The sequence below is a fragment of the Passer domesticus genome, chromosome 2 (assembly GCF_036417665.1).
Source record: "Passer domesticus isolate bPasDom1 chromosome 2, bPasDom1.hap1, whole genome shotgun sequence".
Classification (NCBI taxonomy): domain Eukaryota; kingdom Metazoa; phylum Chordata; class Aves; order Passeriformes; family Passeridae; genus Passer; species Passer domesticus.
Window position 1 is genome coordinate 33,371,499 of NC_087475.1, and position 22,367 is coordinate 33,393,865.

A 22,367-nucleotide genomic window follows, 5' to 3' on the forward strand; every position below is an offset into this window, starting at 1 on the left:
TTGTATATGCTTTTTCTTTTCAACAGCAGCAACCCTATTCCACATATAATTTAAAAGCTTACTCTGCTTTATCTCAGTTTTAATTAAATTTTCTGTCGAGTTTTGAATTTATGCTGCAAATTATTTTGCTCTATGAAATGGCAGTACTCGAAGAAAGCTGTGTTTTCAGTTTGAACTGTTCTTTTGTTTTACCTTTTGCTATTCGTTCCTGATATGTTCTGAGAAGATCTATATAAAAGTCATAATAATCTTGTATGGAAGTCTAACTCATAACCTGCTCCCATTAATGCTTGTTGACTGAGAATAGTATATTTCTGAGGCTTTTGTAAAGCCATGGGCTTTGCTGATGCAGCTTCTGTGAAGCCTGTAATGGGTTTCATGGCAATTTAGAAGAAACATTATCGATAGCTAAATTTTCATTTTCATGGGTCTGAAAATGTACCGCTCAGGCTAGTCACAAAATATATGGACTATGTAAGTTAAATATCTAGCTACAATGATTTCTGTAATTGAAATTGGACAGAAAATTTCTATATGGAGGCCAGTGTGGATAGATTGAAGTGTGTTTCTAACCTAAGAAGTTGGAGACTGAAAAATAGGTGGATGCCAATACTCCCAAGGATGCTATAATTATTTCATTTTAAGAGCTACCTTCAAGTTGTGAATACAAATTTTTCTATCTATAAAAATTATTATTTTTAATTATTAATTACAATTTTTTCATACGCATCTTTAGAAATGCTGCTAATAGATGTGTGTCTTTTAACTGCACTCATACTTAACATGCACATACTGATTATTGAGTAGCACTTGGAAGATAAGGATTAAGCGTGTTTAGAATAATCCTTAAATACCCTCAGACCCATGTGAGAAACAAAAAATGAGTTCTCAGTGTTAAAAACCCCATTCATATCAAGTGTTCAAATAAAAAGATTAGATAGATTACTTCTCAATCAGAGGAAAAAGCCTGTAATTAAATTGTGTTTTCTCTATTTTTCCCCACCTGCATGGACTAAGAAACTTCACAGGTGCATTTTCTTTCATTTCCTGAGCTATATAAGGCTGTGTTGTTTACTTTACTTGTGCTCAGAGTCTTCACCTGAGCCTCTGCTTGTTCATTAGATATTTTCAGATGAGCCAAACCACATTTTCTCAGTACTGTGCTTAACAAAGCAATGCATGAAATAAACAATGATATCTTTCTCATCAGGATACTCTTAAAGGAAAACTTAGTAGTCCTACATGGAGGATTCAGTTAATTGCTGTAATTAAATGAGTAAAGACAGGATTATTTTATCTTGTAACATTCAGTACAGTGAAAGCTGATATTGAACATTTATGGGCTATTTTTAATCCAAACCACATATATTTGTGGTTTGGATTAAAGAACTTCGATGGAATTTACTTCATTTAACTTGCACAGCTATTTTGCCCCTAATTTTGAGATGGCCTACATAATGAGTAAGAAAAAAATATATACTTTAAAGGCCTTTAGAGACTGGTATTCAGATCCTGCTGGGGTGTTTGAAATCAGCTGACCAGAATCTTTTGGTGGCAGTGCAGTCCATCCTAGTCATAAGAAATTTAAGTACTTGCTTTAGAAGGTCATTGTCACTAAGCATCTTCAATAAAAGTGCACTTGAAATAAATGGAAAATGAAGATTGTGTTCTAGCTATAGAGAATGTGAGCAGATCAAAGAATTGAAGATTTGACAGATATTCCTTCAATAAACTGAGGTTCATGTTCTACTTCGACTGTTTTATAGCTCTGCTTTCTAAAATGTCCCAAGCAAGCCCTGATAGGTTTGGTTTTAAATTCTCATGCTAGGAGCTTTGAATTTCTCTGGTTTATAAAGTATTTTTCATCTGCTTTATTGTAATAATGCTGTCTTCCTCTTTAACATAAGGCTGAATTAAGAGCCAACTGCTGCACAGAAAATTGTGAGTGATTGACATCACCTCTGTCTGCTTGAGACACTACTTCAGTATGCAGTCACTCAGACTCTGCACATCTTAGCAAAAAATTCTGGGAAACACCTCAAAATTTTCACATCCAGCACAAAATTCATGTTGAAATGGTCATGAGAATATCTTGGCACACAGCTGGAGGTTCTTCAGTGGCCAGTTACAAGCTAAAAAGAAATTACTTTTTCTCTTCTCACTTGAGCTCATGCAGTTAGCCAAGCACAATATTTTAGCTGCTAAAATATTCATTTTGAGCTGTTTGTTTTCCATTATGGAACTCAATGTACATATTTTGCAGTACAGTGATGAGTCTGATCTCTCAGCAGTAGTACATAGTTCTTGAAATCTCAGCTTCATTCAGACGTTGTTGTAGGGCACGTGTGAAAGAAGGGAGGATGAGATGAGATGAGATGAGATGAGATGAGATGAGATGAGATGAGATGAGATGAGATGAGATGAGGTGAGACTACCATCTCTTTGAATCTCACCCTAAATGCTATGGAGCACAACAAGAGCTGGCCATGGTGTATAAGATCTAGGGCAGGACAAAGCAGCAGCACAGGATTCCAGCAGATTCTGAAAGGCCACCTCTTTGCCATACATTTCTGAAACATCCTTCTACTGAGAATCAACATCTGAAGTTTTGCAGGCAGTAAAAATGTGAGACTTGAAAAACATTATCAAAAGTTTTCTGAATCATGTTATTAATAAAGTCTGTTCTTTGTCTGATAAAACAACACATTATGAAGAAACACCAGTTCATTACCAAATAGCTATGTTAGCTATGCAAAATAAGTATGGGGAGCTAGATACTGAAATTCTGTCTCTTACTTGCATATTTGTTTATAAGAAGAAGATTTTTTAAATATATAGGAAATAGAACAAGTTCATATTCCAGAATCATTCAGATCCAAAGACAACTTGAGCTAGGAAAACTGCTCTCTGGACTTTCCTTCTTCCCTGCAAGGGACTGGTATTTGCAGAAAACTGAGGGCAAAATCTTCACATTGTTACATTCATAAAAGAATAGGGAGCTGAGGTGAAGTATCCATTCCATGATAAACAGACTACATACGACTAAGCAAACTTTCTCTGCCCTCAGTACTCTGATCTGGTGCCAGAATTCTAGCCTTATCATAGATACAATTTATATCCAACAAGCTAGACATGAAATCAGCCCATTTGCTGTTAGTGATGTCAGGCATGGGTATGAAATATGGCTAAATCAGAAGAATGTGAACATTTATCAGGTGTTTTAGTTACCAGTGAATTAATTTATGAAAGAAACTGCTGGGCCAGAACAATGCAAGCGACAGTTGCACATGAGGCTTCTTAAAATTGCCTTCCAAATGAAACTGTTAGCAAGGAGTAAAAATAAGTATATAGATAAAAATGCATAAAAAAAACAGTGCAGTCTATAAGACAAGACTGGATTTTTGGTTTTAGTTTTGGTGGATTTTTTTTAGAAAAGATGAAGCCATTTTCAAAACAATAGAAATGTGGAATTATAGGGACAATATATGATAAAAACAACCATTTTCCAAAACCAAATCACTCATGGTACAACTTGTAAATAAGTCAAAATGGGAATTGTTTGGCGAGCATAAGGATAGACCACAGAGGTATGATGATGCAACAGGATTGCCTTAGTTTCTTAAGGTATTTTCAAAGTAGTCTACCTATCATTTAGGATCTGATATTTGGAAGAGGGAGCTTTTAGTGCTAGGCTGTGTGTGACAAAATATTAGCACCCCCCATTTGAGATGCATGCTGTTAGATTTTAGAAGATAGTGAGTACATGAAAAGCCACATCTCAAAATGACATCAGGAGAAAACCTCTCTCTTTTCAGTCCAATTATGTTCATTTTTCTCAGTCTTCTCTTCTCTTCTCTTCTCTTCTCTTCTCTTCTCTCTCTTCTCTTCTCTTCTCTTCTCTTCTCTTCTCTTCTCTTCTCTTCTCTTCTCTTCTCTCTCTTCTCTATCTTCTCTTCTCTTCTCTTCTCTTCTCTTCTCTTCTCTTCTCTTCTCTTCTCTTCTCTCTTCTCTTCTCTTCTCTTCTCTTCTCTTCTCTTCTCTTCTCTTCTCCTCTCCCCTCCCCTCCCCTCCCCTCCCCTCCCCTCCCCTCCCCTCCCCTCCCCTCCCCTCCCCTCCCTCCCCTCCCCTCCCCTCCCCTCCCCTCCCCTCCCCTCCCCTCCCCTCCTCCCCTCCCCTCCTCTCCTCTCCCCTTCTCTCCCCTCCTCTCCTCTCCTCTCCCTTTTCTCTCACCAAAATTTTAATTTGTCTATGAGTAGCAAGAAAATTATTACTTCTAACAAAAACTGGTTCCCAGAAAATCCTTGTTTTAGGAACTATTTCTGTGACAGCAACACCTCTCTTTTCGTTCTTACTAATTTGAAGGCCCAAAAGTAGAATTAATGCCACAAGTTCCTCCCAAAAGCTAAGTTACCATGTAATTTATCAGTAAATCACATCAGCATTCTACACTTCTGTCAAATAGAGAATTAGTCCCAAGTAAGGGATAATTAAGCATTACCGTTAAATGATAGTGACAGGATCCTCTAGTTCATCATCAGAATTGGATCACAGTTATATTAAAGAAAATTTTTAGGTAGAAAAACTATTTTCAATGGGACACATATCCTTTAACTTCAGGGCAGTATTAGATCCATTAATCTGCAGTCATGATAATGTTGGTTGATTTTTTTATGAGCTAATGTACTTTAATAAGGTGTCAATTACTGATGCAAGCAAACAGGGCAAAGAATAACATTTCTAATTGCTGTAGTTATCACCTAAGTGCAATTATCTACTACTGCTGAAATAAATCACTTCAGGATTAAAAGCTGTCTTTACAACATACACATTTATCTTTTATTATTACCACCATAGCTGCTTTTCAAGTACCTCATCCTTTCCTTTCCTTTCCTTTCCTTTCCTTTCCTTTCCTTTCCTTTCCTTTCCTTTCCTTTCCTTTCCTTTCCTTTCCTTTCCTTTCCTTTCCTTTCCTTTCCTTTCCTTTCCTTTCCTTTCCTTTCCTTTCCTTTCCTTTCCTTTCCTTTCCTTTCCCTTTCCTTTCCTTTCCTTTCCCCTTTCCTTTCCCCTTTCCTTTCCCCTTTCCTTTCCCCTTTCCTTTCCCCTTTCCTTTCCCCTTTCCTTTCCCCTTTCCTTTCCCCTTTCCTTTCCCCTTTCCTTTCCCCTTTCCTTTCCCCTTTCCTTTCCCCTTTCCTTTCCCCTTTCCTTTCCCCTTTCCTTTCCCCTTTCCTTTCCCCTTTCCTTTCCCCTTTCCTTTCCCCTTTCCTTTCCCCTTTCCTTTCCCCTTTCCTTTCCCCTTTCCTTTCCCCTTTCCTTTCCCCTTTCCTTTCCCCCTTTCCTTTCCCCTTTCCTTTCCCCTTTCCTTTCCCCTTTCCTTTCCCCTTTCCTTTCCCCTTTCCTTTCCCCTTTCCTTTCCCCTTTCCTTTCCCCTTTCCTTTCCCCTTTCCCTTCTCCTTTCCCCTCTCCTTTCCCCTCTCCTTTCCCCTCTCCTTTCCCCTTTCCATTAGGACAGAGAGAAGTCAATATGCATTAAACTATGAGTATTGTTTTCCATAGATCTTAAGTAAACTATTAAGTCTCTATTCACTTTCCCTTCTTTTGCTCCACTCTACCCTGAAGGGTTCCTCCTGGAGAGACACAATGAGTTGTCTGTATACCCTTTTTTTTTTAATTTTAAACTAAATGAACTACAACTTTCCTCTTTCTGCCATCTGGTTGTGCTTAATAAGTTCATACTATCATGAAATCTAAGGTAATACCAATTATAATAGGAGAACTTTCAGGATTCTCCTACTTTAAAAGCCTTCTGAGAACAAACACCATACAGATACAGGAACAGATCACTGACAAACCTCTTCCTCCAAACACCAAGAAGTTTGAATTAAAATTCAGTTTGCTTGCCAACAAAGAAGCAATTGTAAAGACTGCTAACAAGAAAAAAAAAAGCCCAGGCAGATTTTCTGGAAGCATATGATTTGTCATTCACAACATGGTGCCATAGAAAGGTGCATTTGTGGACTTCATTATGCTCTTCTGACCCAGGCTGTGTTGACAGAGGTCTCCCAATTAGCCTGAAGCTGAGTTAACAAGGTAGCATTCAAGGAGGCAAAGTGTTTCTGGCTGTATGGCACAAAGGGCTGCTTATTCCTTCCTCTAATTGGAATAGAGCATCCTCCCTCTCCTGATACCTTCAACAGCAACAGCTGCATCTACAACCCTCCCTCCATGCCCACGATGTAAACTCCAACCACTCACTGATGGCAGCAGCTCATCTTTGAATCACATTTCCCACTGACTTTGAGTCTACATCTAACACCCATGGAACAGCAAAACCTTCCCAGAATCCAGCTGCATCTTTCAAAAACACACTCCTGTCACAAGCATCAGCTCCTGGCAGATATTTAACAGAACCAATCCTTTCTTTTGTGCTTCCTCCACATTTTCAGCTTTCTTGCTTCTTTCATTGAGCATACTCTGAGCACACAAATTTTTACAAGACTCATAAGGAGACTAATTCTGTTATTCTTTCTGCTATAAGTCAAGTCTACCTGTGTTACATGTGAATGCAATGTTTGGGGAACCAGCAGTGAAATAAATGTATTTCACAGAGTGGGTAAAGTATGTCTGAAGAGATGAAAGATGGAATTTTTTTTTTTTATGCCCCTCTACCTTTTCACGTCTTGGATACTTTTCTGTGGATTTTTTTTTTTTTACCTTTTCAAGTGGTCCTTCTTGACATGATGTCTTTTCAACTGTCTTTCCAGCTCTATTCACTTCCCAAAATAGCCATATTGTCACACAAAAGAAAGTGAAACAAAGATATCAGGCACTCATTTAAGATGTCCAAATCAATAATGGCATTGGGGAAATCAGGGTTAGAGGCAGTATGCACAAACAGGCTTCAAGACTGCAAAAGTTGGAGACTTCTTTTCCATCAGTGTTGATTCCTGTAGTAGACATGCTTCAGGGCCACTTGATAAGAATTCTCATGGCCAGCTTATGGCTGCATATGCCTCTTATCCAGCCTGGTGATGTTTTTGGCCTTGGCCATTCTTACAGCACTTAGGTGGAGCCTTCCACACAAATCAGTCTCCCTGGAAAGTGAAGCAGTATGAATATGATGTTTAAATATTTTTAACCTTCCACTTCTAAATTACATGGTGGTGATATGAGAAGATCTGGTAACACGTTTCCAAGTATTTCAATAATAAAGGGCAAATACAGGAAAATCCAGAGAATCTCAGAGGTTCTCATGACAATTTACCTTTCTGTTATAATAGTTTCACCTTCAACATGGCAAAAAGTGGAAAAGCAAAATCATTGTGTGTGTTTGGTGAAAGTAAACACAAGACATTACACAGGTACTTTCTCTTGAGCTCTTAAAGAATCAAATTTGTTTCTGACTTGATTTTGCAAAAACATATAGTACCATCTTACAAAAAGCCACATGATCAGGGTGGTCTCTAAAAGTTGCTGATATGGCATACAAAAGTTGTAGCACTGCCTACAAAACAACCTTTGGGACAGAAAGTAGGAGAATTTAATCAAGTAAAATGATGTGAGGGAAAACGAAGTTGTTGACACAGACTTTGGCTGAGAAGATCCTGAGTTGCAGGTTGCCAGAGCTCAGGTGGCTATAACACAGAATACACACTTGGTTGTCTTCTTTCAGTGCCATCACCCTTGCCTTCTTACTGGCACCTGCTGGAAAGCCTCCAGGACCTCCTGGAGGCTTGCCCTGCTGCAGTGTGAATATTTTTACATAACCTAAAGCAACTTGGAAGGGTAAATACACTTGACAGAAGTTTGTTCAGAGTGAATGACTTGAAGCCACAAGGCTAAAAATTTAAGGTAATTTACTGTCGTTTGTCATGCTGGGAAAATGAAAGGAAGCTGAACAACAGAGGTTGCATCTTCTTGTAGAAGTACTGAAGCCTCCAGTTCTGATATTTGCTAAAATGAAATATTTAAAGGGCTAGAAACAATTAGGCTTTGTACAAGAAATATTGAATATCACCAAAATAAAGACCATCACGAACAGTCTGTTCTGTAAGTTCAAGGAATTCTAGGAGTTATACACAGTCCAAAGAGATGTGTCACTCCATAAAATTATTATTCTTTTAAATAATTGAAAAGTGAAGTCAGTCACCTGGCACCAGAGCAAAACATAATAGCAGTTATTTAAGAGTTTGAAACAACTCCTGTTGAATCTCTAGTACTTCTCTCTTTTGATGTAAGCAACCAAATCATTGTAAGAGGAGATCTCAGAAACTGTGGATGAAGGAACTATTGAAATGTCATGATGGTCTCCTGAGATCAGTTGCTTATGATTTAATGATGATGAATAATAGTAAAAGGAGATAGTTTAAAACTGAATCTGACCTTTCTTAGTCAAAAATACAGGAAAAATCTTGAAGGATGGGAATCCATGAACTTGTTCCTGACTACATGTTGTTCTTTTCAGGATAAACAGCTATGCCTTGGTTAGTATGATAGCAAGCTTTCAAACATACTGACATACTGTAATGGATTTTTTTGTTTGTTTCTTTGTGGGATGGTCATGGGATGAAAAGAAACTAAAAATCAAGAAGAAATGGAATTAAAGACTGACTGGCACACCAGTAAAATTTGGGGAAAATATGTAAAAATGTCATTTTGAATCACTTAAAAATACTGTATTAAAAATAAAATCTTTTTTTTACTTTCAAGATATTTTAAACATTTCAACTTAAAATGATTATGGTGAAATTTATCTGAGAAAAGGGTCTCCATCTTATGGTCCCTCATATTCAGTTTAACACCACCACCCCCCACCCCGGTGCAACTTGAGGCCATTTCCTCATCTTATTGTTTGTTACTTGAAAGAGGAAGAAATGTGATCAGAGGGTTCAGTCAAGTAGGAGTCAGACTCGAGAAGATTTCATATTATTCAGGGCTATGGCTTGCAGGCTCTGCAGAGCTTGACTTCTTTCTCTGTATTGCTGCATCCTCTGACATAATCTGCCAGCCAAAAAAAATTAACCTTTAGGTCAGTCTCACAGACTTGCACAGCAGAATTGGCAGCAAAATCTACTTGGCAGAAAGAGTTCTCACAGAGAACAGTATTTGTTACTCAGTTGGGTCCTTCATAGGTTATTTCTTTATTTACATTGATGGGAAATATACAAATGTGACATTTTAAATTAACACATAGTGATTTTTTAGTCAGTTTTTAGATAAGAACTAAGGGACTTGTGGGTTCTTTTCTTGCTGTGTTAGTGAGAGGGATAAATGAAGCTGTGCACACCTTACAGCAGTACCCCAGCAGGATGGAACCTAAAACAAGATTAAAAAGACACACAGGAGGAAGACATCAAGGAAATAGCACCATAACCAGAGAGGTTGTTTTGCAATGCAAATATAGAAATGTATGGGGAAAAATAAATTACTGATGTGACAATTACATTAACAATCTATTGTTGTTGTTAGGCTTTTGACTTGCCTTGTAATCTACAGCTATTATATTAATGAGATGAATAAAAATTGATTGTATTATGCATTAGAGAACAATCTTAATTTTAACTAGCATGGGTGGGCTGTTGTTTTCTAGGTGGTTTATTGTTATGGTTTGGACTGGTTGAAGATTTGTTAGACATCGACTGGAAAATGTCATTCTAACAAAGAGGAAATTAAAAATTGGCATAAGAATTAATATGACCACTGAGTGCTAAACTGATAAAGACTTTCAGAAACTATTTCAGCAGTAGAGATCAAGTGATGCCTTATTAACTACCCCAGATTTCAGAAGAAATATTGTTGCATAATCACTTTAAAATTCCTACGCTAATTAAAATTTTGCTTTCTTTGGCACTATTGTGTTTCTTTCAGAAGTTCAGTAGTACACCCCTCACTAGAACTATTGCAGCTGTGTCCTTTTCAATTGTTCATATTTACACCGAGAGACTCCCCTTTTTTTGCATTCTGTTGGTTTGCTCAGCTTCTTCAGAGCTTATGCAAAGCAGCAACCTTCTGAGCCTGGACCTCCTATTAGTACAGTCAACTGCACCTCTGAAGAGGTTTCTGATAGAACCAATCATATTTTTTCTATTGTTAAAAAACAATGATTGTGAAAAATCACAGGTTTGCCATATTATGACTCTATTTTTGTGTACATTAAGTCTCTGTTTTTGTGTGCCATACAGCTCTGGCTGAATGATGCCACTTAACTCACTGACAAGCCATCAAATCAGAAATTTAGGTGTTCCCAAATAGCACTAATACAGTGAACAGATAATATTTTGCAGAACTTTTTTTATTAAATGCAAAATATTCATATGCATATGTGTATATATATTAATTCCTAGATGGCTATCCTAAAGAGGAAATGGTTTACAGATGGAGGAAAAATTCAGTGGAGGCTGCTGACCAGAAATCTTGGAGACTCTATCAGTTTGACTTTATGGGTCTCAGAAATACTTCAGAAATTGTGAAAACCTCTGCAGGTAAGAATGATACAAATGGTAGTGCTTTTTCTGGAATTCAAATTATTTAAAAATATTTATCCTTGTTTTGCTTTCATTCAAGTGCATATTGATTTTAATATGTTCCAATGTTCATTTTAGAAGCTGTAAAGTTCAGACCTCAAAAATACTGAATTTATCTTGATTTTTGATAATCTCTACTCTTCTAGTGATTTCACAAACAGAAAAATAAATGTTTGCTTGATATGGCAGTTTGTTGTAGACTTGAAGTTACTGTATGATTCTCATTCCTCATTTATTAGGCCACTCCTTTGTTGACTCTTGTCTTCGCCATAAATTAAAGAGAAAGATTTTGAGCACAATGGTAGGTTAGTGAAACTAGACATCTTCTGTACTTAATAATTCAGAAAATGGCTTAATATTTTTCTTAATATTTTAAAGACATAATCTTTCTCAGTTGATAAATGCCTTTGCTAGTGACCTTACCAATTGATTGCAATTAAAATCTAATGATACCAATTCTATTTCTTTTGAAATCTTGCTGATTTTTATAATAAAACAGATTACTGTGTATAAAAAATTAAATGCAGTACATTATTTGAACTGGATAAATTGTGGTCACACCATGTCTAAACTTTATACATGACTGCAGTAAGTTCCATGATTGCCATGATTTGGTAAGCTTCTCACAGCTGCTGAGGGAATATGCTAGAAGCAACCTTCTGCTTAACAGGTGGTGAATTTTTGAAAAAAATCTAATTTATTTTTCAAAATATAAGCAAAACTAAGCTATTATTTTCAAAACACTGTTAATAACATTAATGATTAAAAAAATTCTATGAAACTACTGCTGTTTAGTCCTGGCCCACTCACTAACATCAGCAATGAGTTCTTAAAATTGGATAGTAATTTTTGTAATGAAAAGTCACTATATTTGTAGTGAATTTGTTGACCTGCTGATTTAGCAGAAAAAAATGTTGCTAAGATCACACATGTGAAAGTTCTCTTTTGTTATGGATACAAAGTCTTTTAATTTGCAAGTTACTCAGGAATGCAAATTTCTCATAAATTGATTCAGGTACAAAATACTAAATCGTTAAAATATCGTGTATGTGGTTTAACCCCAGCTGGCAGCTTAACCATGCAGCTGCTCACTCACTTTCCCTGGTGATATGAGGGAAAGGATTGGAAGAATAAAAGCAAGAAAACTCATGGGTTAAGATAAAGATAGTTTAATAGGGAAAGAAAAAGCTGTGCACCCAGGCAAAGCAAAACAAGAAATTAATTCTCTGCTTCCCCTGGGCAGGCAGATGTTCAGCCTTCTCCAAGAAAACAGGGATGCTGGAACTGGATGATCCTCAAGGTCCCTTCCAACCCAAGCCATTCTATGATTCCATGAAAAAGAATTACCAAGTTGGTATAACACCAGTGTTTTGATAAACAAATCTATTTAACTCTGCCAGGACAAAATCATATTTATAGTGGTCTTACTTAAACAAGTGGAAGGATAATGTGGAGCAAAGAGGACCCTATTTCCTATGTTCATTTTAGCATGTGCCCAGTTCTTATTAAGGTAAATGAGTTTGCATAATATTTTTGTATAATTGCTCTTGCTGTTTCTGCTCACCCATGTTTGTGAGTGCAAAATCCAGCAGCAGTGTTGAACTCAAGTTACTGGAACCACATGATATTTCTACTCTCCTAGAGGCATCACAGTGACAGAAAGTTGTTGACAAACTAAATCTTATTCAAATACTGTAACCCCCACCCCCCTTCAAAAAAAAAAAAATCAAAAAACCCAAAACAAGAAAAAACCCTGTCAGGAGATTGTGGAAGCTAACTTGGAAGAAACAATGTAAAATGCATGTGTCAGATTGTCATCTGGAGTTACTAGGTTAGAAAAATGAGTAGTGCATTTCATCAGATTTCCAAACAAACATATGAGAGACGTGAAGAATAAACCCCTGAGTTTGCCCATGGACCTGAGTTTTCAGAAAACACACTACATTTTGTTTTTCCGTAGTTTAAGGTAATTTCAAAGGCCAGATTTACTGAATGTCAACAATATTTACTGTCAATAGCAAACCAGGGCCAGGACTTAAGAAAAAGCAAATACATTGGAAAACTTTGAGTAGTGTAAGGAGTCCCAAAATAGAGGGAAGGGGCAGGACACAGTGCAGTATGTCTCTGACAGAATCCTGTAAGTACCTGTTATGTCTATATGTATGTTAACAAATAGGATAAAGGGGCATCTGTACTCTGGGACATGCCTGTTTACTAAAGTAAAGCCCTAGCCAAGAAGTTTGAGAATTAGGGAACCCACAAAACTGCTGTTTCCTACTGTTTGGACAATCTGTGTTAAAGGGAGGTGGCAGCTGCTCCTTATGGGTGTTACATCTCCTTTACAGCCACGCCACGGGGGGCTGCAGGTGGTCAAAAATAGATGCCAAGTTCTGACATGGAAGATCTGTGACATTTTTGCACTCAAGCTACCTGGAGAGGGAGACTGCCCTGAGGCTGCCCCTAGGACACTATGGGTGTAGGACTCACTGAATTTATGCTGCTCCTCAGGGAGAGCCGTTCCTGCCCTGTGCTCTGGTCTGTCTGGGGCCCCTCTGAAGCCCCATGATGGCCCAGCAGACATCACCCCTTTGCAGGCTCAGGACAGACAGGAGGAGCAGCATTGTTCAGGGTGCTTCACAGGGGATCATTCTGACTAATAAGGTGGAGTTAGGAGAAGGGAAGCAGGCTGGACCACCAGCAACTTTCTGAAAAAAAATTAATTAAAAGAAAAAAAATCACCTCTTCCTCCCAAGGGAAATTATGGATACTACTATTACAGGGGGAATTTAAAAGCAGACTAGGCATAGCATGAGAAGATCTGCGGCAGAGACCAGTTCTGCACTAACAGGAGATGGATTCAAAACCCTAACTTCTTTTTTGCTTACACCTTCCAGCTTGTTTATGACACTATTGCTTCTCACTAAATTACATCTATATAACGTGAGAGCTGCTGCAGTGCTACCTTTCTCTGTCCAGCTTGGGGATCTCTTTTTAGCTCCTCTTCAGCCATGTTCTGGGTGTAATGAAGAGAGGTCACACTGACCACACAGCAACTTCTGCTGTTCTTCATTTGCATTAAGTCCTTTCTTGGTCATTTTCATGACAGAATTATTAGATTTAACACTTGGAAGGGTTTTGGTTTTTGATTTTTTCCAGTCTTTCCAAACCTTTTTCAGACATTTAAATAACCTTTATGTTAATCTATGACAATTTCAGAGGTACATGATTAAGAAGCCAGCTGTCACAGGGTGCACTTCTGAAATCTAAGCAATATGAAAAATGTCATATTTTGCACTGAACCAGCAGTGGCTTAAATTATTGACACAGTGTTGTACTTTGCACTTTTTTTACAATAATCTGGCAGCCAAAAAAAGTCTTCATTGCCACCTGGAAGAAGTGTACATCTTTCTCCTGAGGGTATTTTTTTTTTAATTCCATGCTAAGGTACAAACACAAAAAAAAATTAAATACCTACTGCAAATGATTCTTGCATGCAATAATAAGCAGATGTCACTGTGCTGGTGGTATGGTCATGAATCTTTATCTGGAACCCTAAGAAAGTTCTCACTGTCAGGTGATATCAAATTAATTCACAAATACTGAAAAAATCCCCTGTTGCCATCTGGCAAGGTACTCAGATACTGTAACGAGGGCACTACGCTTGCTACAATGTCAAATAAGGCCGACAAAGATAATTAAAGTGGCGGGAGTACTAAGCCCCTTGTGAAAAGAAAGGACAAACTGCATGTATAGAAAAAATGTACCGATTTTAAAACTGCAAGTCAGCCATTGGAAAGGTGACCAGGACAACAGGAGAGAGAAGAATGTCATCTTTAAAAGCACTCTGTGTGTGTTTGTAGTAAACTTCAAGTTTCTGGGTCCTGGACATTCCAAATACACTTGAAGGCAGTGGTGGAGTGGGACATAGGAGTGGAATAAAAACAAAGACCAGGAAAAACCCACAACAAAATTATGGATGATTCCACAATAAAAGCTCATGGAGTGAGTTGTAGTGTTGCTTGCACTTTTCTGTCTTCCTCAGAAAGTGTATTCTTTTAAAACCACTTATTTTTTTCACACTGTTAGAGAAACACAAATACCATCTAGCTCTTGAATCTTTTTCATTTATTTGAAAACTTCTTTGCACCATACAAGTATTGTTTGTGTTCTTTCCCAGATGCCTTTAGACTCAGAGATTTCTGCAGTTCAGAGGGCCTTTGCATGAATAAGTTCAAGTTAATTCATCAGAAATAGAAAATACCAATAAAAACACCCTATTTAAAAAAAAATTATAGCTGATTATTGCAAATTATATATATATAAAACCTGACAGAAGGCTCCATTTCATAGATTCTGAATTATCTAAAGCATTAAACTCAGTAAATAGCCATTACAACTGCCATAAGAAGGAACACCTTTGTTCACATACCATAGATGGGTGATGATTAGTGGAGTCTGCTTGTCATACAACTTCTAAATCATCCTTTATGTTTTGAAATTGCTGTTTCATGAAGTACTTCAGCTTAAATGATGCTCTCAGCCCTGCATCACAGGGCTGTAAATCAAGGTTGATATCTGTTGTCACAGATTTAGATAAAGCTCTTTGGGCCATACTAGTAGCAACACAGATTAAAGTACATATTCTCTTGCAGAGTACTCAGTAAATGACAAGTACAAAGCTACTAAAGAACAAAATAAAGCAAAATTTTCTTTCAAGAAAATGCAAATATCTACATACATATATACATGTATGTATACATACAGAGATTTATCCAGAGGAAATGGTGCTCATTACTTTCTCTTCTAATAGGTGTGCAAAGAACAGCTGACTTGAGAAAGTATTTCAAAACAGTCACCTTTGCTTACTGTCACATGCTCCCAGATCACTTAGCTGTAGGCACAGAGAGCCCACAAGAGGTACCCGCACAAGGTGAGCCAGATTGACCAGTCCAGGGCTGGGCAGCAGCCCAGTCATCCCCCCATAGGTCCATGCTGACAGGGCAGGACCAGCACCATCCCAACCATCAGACCCACAAGGAAAGGCCAGTGCCAGCAGCAGGCAGATGAACCCCTTTGCTAGAGGAAGAGGTTGCAAGACAGGTGGCAAAGAAGGGTGGTCAGAGGCATATCAAAGCAACTGGAGCCTGTTGGTCCCCTATGGTCTTGACAATGAGTGGAAAAAATGCACAAAATGCCACAGTGACTGAATGCAATTGTATCCATACATATTTCTTTTTAATGATCTGTTTCAGTCACATCCTCATGTGCCAGCTAACTCATCTGAAGATATTTATTTAATGAATATCTGTAAAACCTATGGGTTTTAAAGTCATCAACATTTTTAATGTGCCACTGAGTCCTGATGACACAACAGAAGGCTCTTGTCATCTCTGTTCTCCTCAGGACAAATGTGAATTTGAGTATTTTTTTTCCCTCAAATGCTAAATTCATTGGGATCAAGAAGACATTACACTTACTGTATTTCACAGACTGTCTTTAACCAGATGGCATCCTGAAGCAGACAGGTGGAGACTCAGAAAAATACAATGCACCATTTTAAGATAGTGTCTATTTTCACTTACGCGGCATCACAGGATCTTTGCCTCTTTCACATTCTCCTGGTTCCAGACAGGACAGGGTTAATTTTTTGCAGTGGCCAGTATGTGGATGTTATTCTATACCACTTTCATTGGGAGTGGAGGGAAAGGGACTCCAAAACCACTGCAAAATCCAGAATGTTCATATAGTTTAAGATGAGTTTGTGTGTGGCACCAAATATACACCTGGATTTGAGCTGGCTCTCTCATTCTTGGGCTGCTTTCAGAGGAACAGAATAATACTGTAAGTCTTTTGCCTCAGCAGAAATCCTGGAATAAAGGAATCACAGGACTTACTTTCTGACAGTAAATACCAACAGAAAATTAGTCTGGTTATAAGAAGATTTAGCAATAATCTTTTTGTTGACAGAATTTTTATCTCTGATACAGTATTTGCAATAAAGCAAATCCCTTTTTAGCGGAGAAATCAACAGTATTGACTTCTAAAAGATATTCATTCACATGTCAAACAGCAATTGATCAGCATGAATATTTTGAATATTTTAAAGATTTTCTAAGAGAAGTTTCAATTTTTAACAGTAATTCATATAATAGTCTGATAACTTTGCCATTAGCTGCTCAGATTAGAAATGTAATCAATAAAGATACCATTACTAATTATACTTCTAGTCTATTAAAGCATTTTCCTATGTTGCTTGCAAGTTTGACAGACATTCATGGGAATAAAAATGTTTATTTGCCCTGAAAATCCAGTACTTGCCCTTCTTGTTACAAAGATCTCTTATAAAACTCATAGTAAAACATCTTCTGAAGAGAGTGATTTATAACTGCAGCAACAGCCTACTGAAGTTAATGGAACTTTTCCCTGGTTCTGGCCTGGGATCAGATCTTGAAATGTAGAAGCCTGAAACTGTACATTTAATGTGAGTAATTCTTTAGTCACTAAAAACTGGAGAAAGCTCAGCTTAATAATATGAGTGGGATAAGTATAACATGCTCTAAAAATACCTTCCCTCTTCACAAATAGTGCAGAAGATAACAAGAATAAGAGGAGCAGAGCGAATATTACTCCTCTCCATACTTTTAAATTCAGTAGAACTGCATATATAACTGGTTTCATTCTTATGCTTTGCCTTGCAGAGACAAATGCAATGTCCTTTGTATAGGTCCTTACTGCAGCAAATGATGAGAGATAAGAAGTAATGAGAAGCAATTTTACTTCGTAGTAAAGGCAAAAGTAGAACAAAAAATAGACAGTAGAAGACTTGGGGGCAAGTCTTCACCTGCATTTTTTCTGTAGGGAAAATTTCAGTAGGAAGCAATTTTTCCTTAAAAAGACATCCAGTTGTCCTTGTTAAAGGACTTCAAGTTGTCCTTTTTAAAAGGCTTCCATACTGTATGGAAAAAAACACAGTCTTTTTTTCCATTATGTTTTCTTTCAGCTGTTGCCTTTATCTGATAGTTCCATATTTTGGAATGTTTTGTATGTGTCTGACTTTAAGCTTTAAGCTTCCTTAATTAGTGTCCTCATTCACTCATCGAGTGACAATGCTATATTTATTTGTTGCTCCTCTCTGCACATGGAGTCCTGATCTCCTGCTCCCTTTTGCTGGAGCTACATAAATTTCCATTCTAGGACAGCTCACCAGGACAGGTAGACATCAAGGTTGACTTTCTTCTCCAGTAACAATAAACCAGACCTTGGGATTTTAGCCTGAGCTCCCCTCTGAGCTTGAAAGATGATTGGATATTTAATAGCAGTAGGAAGCACAAAGTAAACCCATTACAGAATTTAGCACAAAGGCTAGCCAAGTCACTCACTTGAGACATAGGGACTTTGGTCTCACATGTCCTGGTGCTTTTACCAGAGATCACAAGGTAAAAAACCAGAAGTCTGTAATTGCTTCCATGTTTTGCTAGGAAAAAGATTTTGGTTCCTTACTTCTAAAGAGCAGATTTGTGAATTCTACATAGCAACAGAGACCTTCTGATAGCAGTCAGTTCTCATCTGCATTTTTCCTGTCCAGCCTAGATGACACTGAGGTAAGCTGATAGCTTTTAGGAGTTCATTCTGAGATTTCCAGCTCCCTCACTTGCTGCTCCCTGCAGTCATAGCAAGGTTTGATTTGTGAGGATAATTGTGTGGCCAGACATTGCCAAATAAGAAGCCACATTGCCATTTTTAAGATACCCAGACTTTTACAAGTAAAACCCTTGATCTGCTGAACTATGTTTATAAAGGCAGTAATGGGCTGTCATGGTGGCTAAAGCAGTAGGGAGAGAGGGAAGTATTTCCAGGGAAAAGACACCACGACTGCAGTCAGAATGGCTTTACAAGTGTCTCTAATGTACAAAATAAAAAACAGAATTGGATCCATAGGTTGACTTCTAATTAGGTGCACAATGTAGACAGAATATTTTGACTCCAATTGTGAAACATATCTTGACCTGCACTGCAGATTGATGATGCAATTTCTGTTATTAATATCACTGTGATGGGGGTGGCAATATTACATAAGAACTGTGAACCTGTTTGCATTTATTCAGCTGAGAACAGCCTTCTATACTTGCTGTTCCAGCACCTCTGGCTTTGATTCCTACTTCTCTGTCATTGCACTGCTGTATTGGTGATTTATGGTTGGCTAAATCAAAAGCTTTATATTAATGCAGACTGTGAAAGTTTGGCCTTTGGCCAGGGTTGCACAGTCACTAAAATGTTATCTAAAAGTCTCTCAGAACCAGAAATTGTACTTAATTTAAAACTCACAGTATTGCAGAGGATATTTTATATTTTATTCACTTCTGAATCTGCAATCTTAATGAAAATTTCAAGATACAGAGAGTATAGAAGAGCTATTCACATGCTGCAGAAAGGTGCTGTGTCCTTTTAGATTTTAATTTCCCACAAACTAACAAAAATTGCAATACAGACTAGTTACTTGCTAGCAAGATCTCTCTAAATTTAGTCTTTACTCCACATCAGGGTCATGTTTCCAGATTTCTTTCATGGGATTGTGGAAGCTCTTTCCTCTAGGACCCTTTTCTACAGCTAATATTCACAACATTCAGATCTTGTTCATAATAACAGCTCCATTTCAGTCAACACCTTCTGCTTAAAAGTTACACTGTCAAGAGCCAAAATCTCTTCTATGATTAGTTGCCTGATGCTGGATTTACCCACTCTCTACTGAAGCCAATATTCATCTTACCTTTGTGTGCCAGAAAGTCTAGCACATACAAGCTGTGCTGTCAGATAGCTAAGGAAATGGCACAGTACAAGAATAAGCCTTCAGAAAGTTTCCAAACCTTCCAGCAAATGCAGCTAAAGTGGTGATATGAGACAATCTAAGAGCATTCCAGAAATGTAAGTAAGCCTGCCATGACAAGGGCTGCCACAGCATCCCTTAGAAACCCAGAGGTGAATCCTTGGCACTGGCATAGGGTTATTTGGCAGTGACAAAACCCTCACCTGGCAGCAGTCACAATGCATTGCAGTGTTTACAAAATAATTTTGGCAGAAGACACCAAAATTTGCTCATTACATCAGAATAAAAATAATCATAGTCCACTTGAGAAAAACTGAAGGTGTGGACCAGAGATCCATTGCAGGGAAATATATAATCCCAAGAGTACAGGAAGGTGGCATTAGGACAAGGATCTCAAAATACTCAAGTGATTTGTACTAATATCTGCCAATGTCCTTGTGCTTCTGGGAAGATAAATCTTCTTGAATACACTGCCTTCTTGAATGAGCCTTGTAAGTAAATGTGCTTAGTGTTTTAGACATTGTTCTGTAAAACAAGGATCAACTATAATAGTAGGCAATATCCTTATAGAAGATAATTCTGCATAATAATGGGGTATTTCCTTCCCAAGCTTTCTTTCAAAACCTTTTGGTCTTTCTCAGAAATTACAGTCGTGTCTTTATCTTCAGTGGAGAGGAAAATTAAAATTTTTCATTCTGATATGACCCCTAAAGACTGATATTTAAAAGCCTACATTTAGCTATTCTGAACATCTGTAAATTGCTCACCAATTTCAAGACATTTAGAACACATTCTTCACCAGAAACAATCCACACTACTCCTCTTCTACTTGTTTTAAGTGTCTGCAACCACAGTAGGTTCACTTTAGGTTGTACAAATCTTTCAAGTCTGTGTTGGACCTGGGGGACACCCTGCTCCAGCTTTCCCTCCCCACCCCCAAACAAAGCAGGGCATGGTGTTGTATCAAAGGAGGATGGTTTGTTTTTAGATAAGTGTAATATACAGATTTTCATCTGAGAAGTACAGAACCACCACCCACATTCTAATTCAAGTCAGTATCACAGTTAATTGCAAACCTCTTATAGGTAGGAGCAGTTAGAGTGAAAAAAAATCTGAATCTCTTTCTGCTCTTCATATCCATAGCTTTAGGCATGTCCTTTGCATGCTGTAAACAGAGTGCCAAATTATTCCTTCAGTAATATTGATTCAAAACAAAAATTGTCATAGAGTAATGAAGTACAAGTATTATAGAACTGCAAAGCAGTCTGAAGAGAAAAAAGAATGTGCACCTAATTCATTGCACACTGCATGCAGATTGCGATGAAACACATAGAGATCTCAAAGGATAAAGAATTTAAATTCTCATGCATCTTTGTACAGTAGTTGGACACTTGACAAAATAACACATCTTTAGGCAAAGATGAAGCCAAGCATGCAGATAATAGTTTTAGCATGTATCTTGGTCTACTTGGATTTGAATTTTTGTCTGTCTAGTTAATTTTTTAATAAGGATACATTCCAAAAAAAAAGCCCAATGTATAAAATATGTGTCTCTTAATACCAAAAAAAGAATAAAATGTCTGTTTTAGTTATACTAATTTCACACTCCCATTCCAATCTCTACGTCATCCTTATTCCTCTGTTCCTCCTTATTCCTGTGTTCCTCCACTCAGAGGGAACATGTCTGTTTGCTTTTCTAAATCCTTCATTCAAAAGGAAGAAAATGTGGCAAATGTTGTGTGTGTTAACACAATAGATAAAGAGAGAACCACATTAAAATGTGAAAAAATCTTTTTGCAGCTTTCTCTTGTTTAAATAGAGAGAGTTATTTCTAAGGACACATCTTGAGCATCATGTTTGAGAAAGAACAAGTCCTTGAATAGATTTCCACAGTGCCTGAAAGGATCCTCTCAGCAAACTCTGAATTTAAGGACACCACTGGCTAACACTCATGGAATTAATTAATGTTTTCTATAATTCAAGCTGTCTCCAGAATGTGTCTGCTTATGAGACAGGCATCATCAAAAACTTTTAAGGAACACACTTGGACTGTCTTTACTGCTTGAAGTCACCAGAAACATTGAGGCAGGGAAAATGTTGCCATGTGGTGAGATCATTCCCTTTGCAATGAAGTGCATCTTTGAAAAGTACTGTCAGTGCTGGACTGATGAAAGCTCCCTCCATCACCCTCAGGCAGCACTAGTGAGGGTGCAGAGCTGAGCTTTGGTACCCTCTAACATCAAATAAAGCAGCTGGAAAGTGTTTTGGTCTTGACATTCTACACTGTCACAGGTTTTGAAATTTTAGGTTTAGCCATGTCATCTGAGATAACAAAAGCCCTTTTAACTCAGCCGTAGCCTCAGCATTCATTTCAGGCCAAAGTCCATTGCAAATGGTGCTTAATCCTGTTCTCTAACATCATGTGTTTAAAAATCAGATCCATGGTGACATGTGCAGAGGACAGTATTGCAGAATGCTAATAAATACCCTATCATCAAGGAAGGGATGGTCCTTAAAACATAATACAAAGTTTTCCCATTGTCACTATCTTAAAATAAAAGTGCACTTTCATTGGATTCAATTTTTTTTCTCAAAATCTGACATTTGTGTGGCAAATAAATCTTAGAATAAGGGAACTCCAGAGAAGTCCAAGAATTATAGCAAACAATACATTTATTATTGCTTCTGGTTTTGGTAACTTCCAACTGCGTCTGATATTGAAGTGCTGATGTGCCCTTTTTTTACCCTATACTCAAAATCATTTATAAAATATGAGAACTGCTGACATCTAATCTCAGTTGTTTGGAGGAAAAAATTTACTCTTGTAGCTTTATCTGAGACTGAACCAGTGATAGAATCCTGAAACAGTTTCAATCCCACTAATATCATATTAGGCATTGCATTATAAGGTAACTTGTGAACTTTTTTTTGCAGTTCCTGAATTTATACATAAATGCCCATTTTTCTCCACTTCTTCCCAAAGTTTTTAACAAATTAACAAGAAGAAAGTCTGGTTTCAAGTA

At 37.5% G+C, this 22,367-nt stretch overlaps 1 protein-coding gene across 7 annotated transcripts in view; it reads left to right on the forward strand.

The window, feature by feature from the left end:
* The window catches only part of GABRG3 (gamma-aminobutyric acid type A receptor subunit gamma3), a 291,286-nt gene that overhangs the window by 231,742 nt on the left and 37,177 nt on the right, over positions 1–22,367 (forward strand). For 5 of the 7 annotated variants that reach the window (XM_064408156.1, XM_064408155.1, XM_064408159.1 and 2 more), the window contains one exon: positions 10,341–10,478. The exons of 1 other annotated variant lie outside the window; for it this stretch is intronic. In XM_064408156.1, the coding sequence (XP_064264226.1) occupies positions 10,341–10,478 (138 nt within the window). Of the gene's footprint in view, positions 1–10,340; positions 10,479–11,763; positions 12,015–22,367 lie in introns of those variants that run through there. One more of the 7 variants, XM_064408162.1, reaches the window with a different exon arrangement.